The 7,395-nt window shown below is 45.4% G+C and overlaps 1 protein-coding gene across 1 annotated transcript in view; it reads right to left on the reverse strand.

Moving 5' to 3' along the window:
* Positions 1-7,395, reverse strand: part of LOC131880330 (cytotoxic granule associated RNA binding protein TIA1-like) — an 81,547-nt gene that overhangs the window by 9,878 nt on the left and 64,274 nt on the right. Inside the window, exon 4 of the mRNA XM_059226933.1 lies at positions 119-299. Within this exon, the coding sequence (XP_059082916.1) occupies positions 119-299 (181 nt within the window). The remainder of the gene's footprint in view (positions 1-118; positions 300-7,395) is intronic.

The following is a 7,395-nucleotide window of genomic DNA, read 5'->3' on the forward strand; positions in this document are numbered from 1 at the left end:
GCCCTTCCGAAAACCGACCGGTCCATGTGCCGTTGGTTTTTGTTTTCCCATTGATATATGTGTTTCTCGTTCAAAATGATACGTCTTTGATCGATCAATTTCGCGTGTCATCACTCACCGAATGAAGGCGTAACCCTTGTCCTTGAAGATCCTGATCTCCTGAATGCATCCAAAATGTGCAAAGGTTTTCTGCAAAAGCTCTTCGGACAATCCATTGGCGATACCCCCACAGTACACGGTGCAGTTCGTTGGACTGGACTGATTGTAAACTTCGTCGAAGGTAAGCGGCTTGGCATTGGCTGAAAGAGACGAATAGAGAATACACAGATAAGCTATAGAAAACACATTAATACCGTCTAGTAGAATATCTGACGATATTGCTGCACAACAATTGTAGGTAAGAAATTGAGGTGTGAGTTGGAGTAAGTAATCGTCATTTATATTAGAATAGAGCGCTTTAATGCACGAAGCAACTGCGTCCACCACACCTTCATTTCAGAGGGTGAGCCCTAATCCTGGTTTTGTTTGCATATTCCTTGCCATGAAGACGAGAGAAATGACTAAATGGGTCACCGACCATAGTAATCAAAATTCTTCTCCGCTGACCTCAAAAGCACTGGGAGAGCCACAGGTATGGGGGCTCTCTTTCAAGGGGCTTTGAATTATACATTTGTTCCATTTCAGTGCCTTTTCCTTTCACATAAAGCAGACTACTCTATGCAAGTGAGTGTATGAACGAACTAGTACGCACTACAGTGTATTCATTCAGGCCGTGAGCCTGGCAAGCAATGGTTTGGTGGTTATTCGTCAGCCGAGGGACAATCAGTGGGGAAAGGGCGGAATGGACCTTTCGCACATGGAAATGGCCATCGCGGGGTTGTCGAATCGAAAAGTCGGGAAATAGAGGCTCCGAAAGTATATTGCCATACTGCAGTCAAATATTTGCTCCCATAACTTCACATTTTGCATGTCATAAAAAAGGGCATGGGCGTTGGTTCATGGTCTCAAAACCATTCCCAACGAAAAAAAAATGACCCACTATTGACCGACCAAAGAGCGAACCAATCCGACAGTAAGAAATTTTGGTTATTTTCTTCATGGCAGTTGGGGAGTGCTATGTAGCTTTTGAATCACACTTGTGCCGCCGTAGGTGGGTTGTAAAAGATCCAATTTGTCGTGGCCGTCATAACAGATGTTCCTTTCCTGTTCCCGAGACAATCTTCATCTGTTCCAAGCGGGATTGTCCGCCAGAACCGCAAGTGTTCAAGTGTTTAAGCGGAGAGTGGACTACTCCATGATACTACAGAACAAACTTGCTGCAACCGAGTCAATTCCAAAGGAAACGCTTGACCTTTTTGACAATGTGGAAAATTCTGGTTCCTTTTCATCACTGAGCAGTTCGTCGCCTGGTCTTCCTCCGACCGGGGGAAGGCCATTGAGCCTTCTTCGGGCCATCCATTCTGGACTGTCAAGGGGACAGTTTCACCACCCATCCACACACACACCACCAGTATCCAGGGGAGATGGCTCGAGTCAAGCTGATATTAGACTTAAATATTCACAGTCCATCGCTATTGCGGTATTTTGTTCACACAGGGTCGCTCTCTCCCTCTCTGTCTTGTTTCCTGCGTGAACATATGCGCCAAAAATGGTGGAACCCAGAAGTTCCTCTGTCTCCTCTGATCTACATACGCTTAAATCATAGATTCCATCACGGAATAGACACGAAACTGGGGACCAATCTCTTGAACAGAGGAGCCATGAGACGGAAAAAGGGGGAGGGGGGAGTGTCTTGCCTCATTCTTGATCCTCATCAGTATATATATGTCGTATGTGCGAGCCAGCCGAGAATTAGAATTCCCAAACTTGTTCCACTTTTTTCTTCTCCCCGTCCACTTTGGAATTGTCTTCATGAATGCGAAACCCGTTTCTTTCCAGTACCATCTGGCTCCTTCCAGCCTTCCAGCCTTCCATCCTTCCCTCCCCCAAGTCTCCAATTGGGTCGTCCGTTCCTCCTTCCGTCAAAGGAACAATACGAGTTAAACTTGTGGCGGTAGGAGCAGTATTCGTAGGAGTTATAGTGGTGCTGATGGTGATGCCTGACTATTTAGCATAACACAGGGTAGTGGTGGGTTCGTTCCTCCCTTGTCCTCATGAAAACCTCTCTGTTTCGTCAAACTTTCTTCCCTTTCCTCCACCTCCCCACCTCAGATTTGAAACTTTCCAACCTCCTCCCGACTACGGACTCCTTTCAAATTAACAGGATTTTCATGATCCAGCTTTCAGTATTTTCTATTTGGTTCATGGAAATGAACTGATCATAACGCAATGCCTGTTCAAGCCATGGGTACGATGAAAAGGGACCCAAGTGGCAAAAGTTGGATTGCAGAACGGGAAGTGGGAGTGAACTAGTGCAAATAAAAAGCCGGGCCAGGGAAACCTACTTTTTACAATTTAATACGAGTCCTACTCTTTTACGACGTTTGGTAAACCCACAGAACCGTTTATTGTACGCCTTGGTCTGGTTAGAACACGTATACATGTACGTACGCTATGTACGTAGAGTGTAGTAGAGAACATGCACTGTAATGCTGTGGGGTGGGGAGTGGAAAGATAATATTCCCGTCGAGCTTTCCATATCTTGTCAGAAACCTCAAGTCTTCAAATTATTCGAGCGAAAACTTCTTGAAATGGAATACATTCTCCTTGACTTTCTCAGTCTGTGAGGGTACCCAGTACCCACCCAGGCCAATGCTTCTCGAGTGTCCTCAGGCCAGTCAGTGTTTTGATACAACCAGTATAGGTAGAGCCAAGGAAGAATGGACTAGCCACGGACTTCCTGACTCAAGACAAGCGGCAGCTTTTCGGATGGTTTCTGAATTGGTTGGTTGGTTGGTTGGTTGGTTAGTTAGTTGGTTACAAGCAAAAGACTGGGAAGGATATGGTGAGTGTGGGTACGGGCTTCAGGAGCTTGGATCACGAGCCAAAGCTAAAGCCCTGGGAACCGACCAATGTGCGACGCGATTATGTACATACATGCCTTCGTCTAGCTCGTTGGAATGCCGATGAATTTCCTGGCTTTGTCTAATATCAGGCAAATGTAAGCGAAATATGTTTTCCACCGCAACCACCACTGCTTCACATACATTTCCATGCATGCAAAGAAGTCGATGGGGTGGTCTGTCTTTACTTGTAAAGATATCGACCCTGCTCTCTGTCCCCGTCCTCCCCGAGTTTCATTAAAGGACTTGGGTGAATGATGAGGACCCTGAAGAGGGAACAAGCCATCGACCAGGTCCCTCGATCATTGCGCTATGAATTAGTAATGATCAATTTTCCGCCACTCCAATACGAGCGGAAAGCTTTCAAAACACTTTATGGACAGCACACCAGATACGTTCGCCAAAACAAAACCATGGCTATATAAATACGTATGTTCTAGCATGTATGAACGAATGGCACTTGATCATTCAGTGCTAGAAACGTACCACCATATGTATGTAGACTCAAAGCTGAGATAAATGTGGTGAATATCTTGGTCATATGTTGATGGGGGGCTTGTGGAATGTACATACATTCAGCTCAAAAGCCCATGTCATAACTCATGGGATCATTCCATCGTGACCATGCTTGGACAGACACAAACACAGTTTACACACTCGCTCTCACTCTCACATACCACTCTCGGGTACATGCACACGCCCACCCTGACGCTCTTCATTTCGTTCCGCACAGGATGTCCAATGCTCTCTGTCCCTGGCACGCAAACAGGTTCTAATTGGAACTCCGTTCCCCTCCCAAGTCAAACCTTGACGACGTTCTTTCTTTCTCCTTGGGGCATTGACTAAGAAGGAGGGCCATTTAGTGAGCGCGAACGCCCAAATCGGATCATTTGGCCCACCCTGTACGTAGAGTGGTCGTAAATGACATTTATGCCGTCCAAGACGCGTTCATGTACGAATCATTAATACGAATGAATGCAACGACAACAACTGTGCTTACAACAAATCCACAGAGAAGGAGACGAATGAACTGAGGGGTCATGATAATGGGTGGTGGTGGTCATTGTCCAATATTCCGTTCCACCGGATTCCAGCCTCATCCAGCCTCGTTTTCAGCCAAGAGTGAAGGAAGGTCTGTTGTTTATGCATGGATTAAATTGGCCATTTGCCGTATTGGGGAGTATAAATCCTAGTGGATATGAAAATGACCCCACTGACCACCACAATACCTGTAATATGGTTGCTTCCCTAAGCCTCTACCATCAGCCATCTCATGAGGATACCCCAAACCATGTGCGGCCTTACATCTGGCTTGGCTCGTGTTTTTATGAGAATTTTTTGTATCGGTGCGATAAATTCTGAGCGAGAAAAGAAAAATACATTTTTATGGGGGCATATAATTTTTTGATGGGGGTGAGCCTGAGCCTGAAGGGAGAGGGATTTTTTGTCTGTAAATCTAGATGATGGTGGAAGATTGTGATGAGGTCATTTCCTTGCCAGGTTTCCCGACCTTTTAGAATGGTCGAAATGTGTTCTAAATGTTCCGACCAGATATCCCTTTTTTCGACATTGGATCACACAAATGCACGTTCCATTGTAGTGGAAAAAGGAAAATTCTTGCTTGGCCGTAAACGCACTTTTTGCTCATGGTAATAATAAACCCTCGTGGATGTTTCTCCACTCTTTAAAGAAAAAAAAACATTTTTGTATACTACAGTATGTACACATCAAAGCTCCTAGGTTCTTATCAACACATATCTTGGCCTCAAATAGAATTTATGAAAGACATTTTTGATGGTAACGCATTGGAATTAGGAATCAGGATCCACTTGCCTTTTTCCAAAGACTTGCACCACAATTCCCTTTTCTTACAAGGATGCTCTCCTCTTCCCTTGGCTCTCCATTGGCTTCGACATGCATGAAATTCTCGTTTTGCCCCATTGGTTGCATTCATTCGACTCAATCTAAGCCATCATCAATCATGACCAACATGATGTTTTTTGCCCTTTTTTCAATCCTCGTATGAAAGAAGAAAGTTTTCCATAAATCCTTTCAAGTCAAACTCACCGGTTGATATCTGCCCCCCCCCTTCCCCTTCCCCTCCTTCTCTCCTTCTCTGCAACTCTCTCTTCCCTTCCATTGCCAATCAAGTGTGCCATCGAATTTGATCAACTTTTAGCAAACCTTCACCGTCAGGACGGCAAGAAAGCGTTGTCGTTTGCATATGGTTTTAGCCAAAGTGGTTGGCGAATTTGAGCAAAAAAACCTACTTCACTCAGTCTCACTTTCCCAATGGAGTCGTGCTTGACAGTAAGTGGATAGAGGGTGAGCACCTGGCATGATCGATGAATGTGACGTGGTTCTTGTAGTTGATCCATTCTTGCGGCTCGTTTCCCATCCCATCCCTCCTCGCACTGGTATTAGAACATTACTGGTTGTCGGCTACCCGGGAAAAAATGCCCCCCTCCCCCAAATGTAAGTGTCCCTGGGGAAATAAGCTGAATGTGTCTCCTGAAACGAACGAATGAACCAACGAACGAACGAACAGAAGTGAGTCCCACACCGCACTGGAAATAGCCGGAGCCGGAGACAGAATGGCACACACACACACACACTATGCACGCCCATGAAAGGGCCGAAAAAGGTGAAAGTTATTTAACTTTCCGAAGAGGAAATGAATTTGAATGGCACGCCAAGGACGATGGACTTGACGGGGAGGCAAGTTCAAATAATAACAATAGTAAGAAGTAGAGGAAGAAACGAACTAGTCGTGAATGGAGACATCGCGTCCATGAGAATAGCCTATGACAATGACCTGCCTCCGAGTGCCTATTGTGCAATATCAATCTATGAGATGGCCTTGTCTCTCTCTCTTTCTCTTTCTCTCTCAGTCGTGACAAAAAGAAACTCCAACTCATGATAGTGCCCAGCATCCCATCCTCTGCGACATTCTAAAATAGTTTGAAATGCAGTGGTCATAAAAAGAGAAGAGTCCTGCTGTGAAATCAGACTAGAGTGTAGAATAAGCCGTATTCAAATAAAATGGTATTCTCTTAAGCTCACCCTCACGATATCGTGCTCATACGGGTTTCTTTGAACAATGGCTTCAACAACGAATGGTCGTGGGGGGTTTCTTCATTACACTCCCAAGGCCGACCAAAGCCGTAAATATTGTACATGTAGAAGCATGGGATGGAAGAGGAATGAATACCAACCCAACCAATGGTACCATCTCGTGGATTTGTGGAATCGGGGGATCGTTATGATCTGATTCCTTGTTCATTTTACGACTCTAATACAAAAGCAACCGTCAAAGGCTGAATGGGGTAAACAAGATATTCAAGACCAGGGGAGAGTAAAAGCGAAAGGGGACTTGAAGTCTTTTGTCTTGGGGCTGTTGAGTTGTCCGTCCCCTATCTTAACTAATGGAAGGCCGTTATTTGGACTTCTTAACGCCACTGGCCTTCGTTGGGATGTTTAGCGGCAAGTGCTCGCTCTAGTGTAAACACTAAATTGATTGCATTGACCAGGAGAGCCGTTTATCTTGGTGTGGTGCACCGTACATTGGGTTGGCAGAATTTGGGGGGAGGGGGGGGGGGCGGTTAGGAAATGAAAATGCTAACACAATGCAGAGGTCCTTGAAGAATGAGCAAAAACTAGAAGTTATGGCTGCATGGCCTTATACAGTCAAATGGGAGCTATGTTTAATCCAACATGAATGCTGAAAGGAGAGGAGAAGATTTTCAGCACCGGGAGAACAACTCCATGCAACGCGGGGGACTCACATGAACGTTGAGCAATTACAAAGACGCAAGAAAGTCATTAAAACAACAGTTATTATCCTACGCCTTGATAGCAATGGCTCAAGGCGGCTCAAGAAGCCTCTTGTCGTCTGGTTCAGTTCAGAACCACCGTACATGGTACGTATTTGGAGATACAGTAGCGTGAGTCCGTCCCTATGAATCGCAACCAGATCTTAACAGGGTGCCTACCCAAGACATCAATGGGTTTCTTATTTACGGCGGCTGGGTCAGTGAGACAGCACCACCAAGATCTAGGAGCGAAAGAACGAGCCTTGAATGTATGTAAATATTCCCCATTTCGTTGTCTTGAGTATGTGAGTCGACCGACGTCCTTGAGTTGGACGGCATTGTTTATTGTTATGCAGACCAAGTTGGAGTGGAAAGAGGTCATTTTTCAATGAGTCTTTTGTTGCATTGGCCATTGAGCAGTTGTCGTTGACTAGTTGAGTTAGCTCGCTAGTACAAGTAGCTCGTTATGAAATATTGGATTAGCTCTGTCTCGTGACTAGCCGCCTGCAAATGGGTTTTCATATTATGGCATGTTTGCATGATGGCGTGTGGACCGTACGACTAACCCAACAACCCCCCCC

The sequence above is a fragment of the Tigriopus californicus genome, chromosome 5 (genome assembly GCF_007210705.1).
Source record: "Tigriopus californicus strain San Diego chromosome 5, Tcal_SD_v2.1, whole genome shotgun sequence".
Taxonomy (NCBI): domain Eukaryota; kingdom Metazoa; phylum Arthropoda; class Copepoda; order Harpacticoida; family Harpacticidae; genus Tigriopus; species Tigriopus californicus.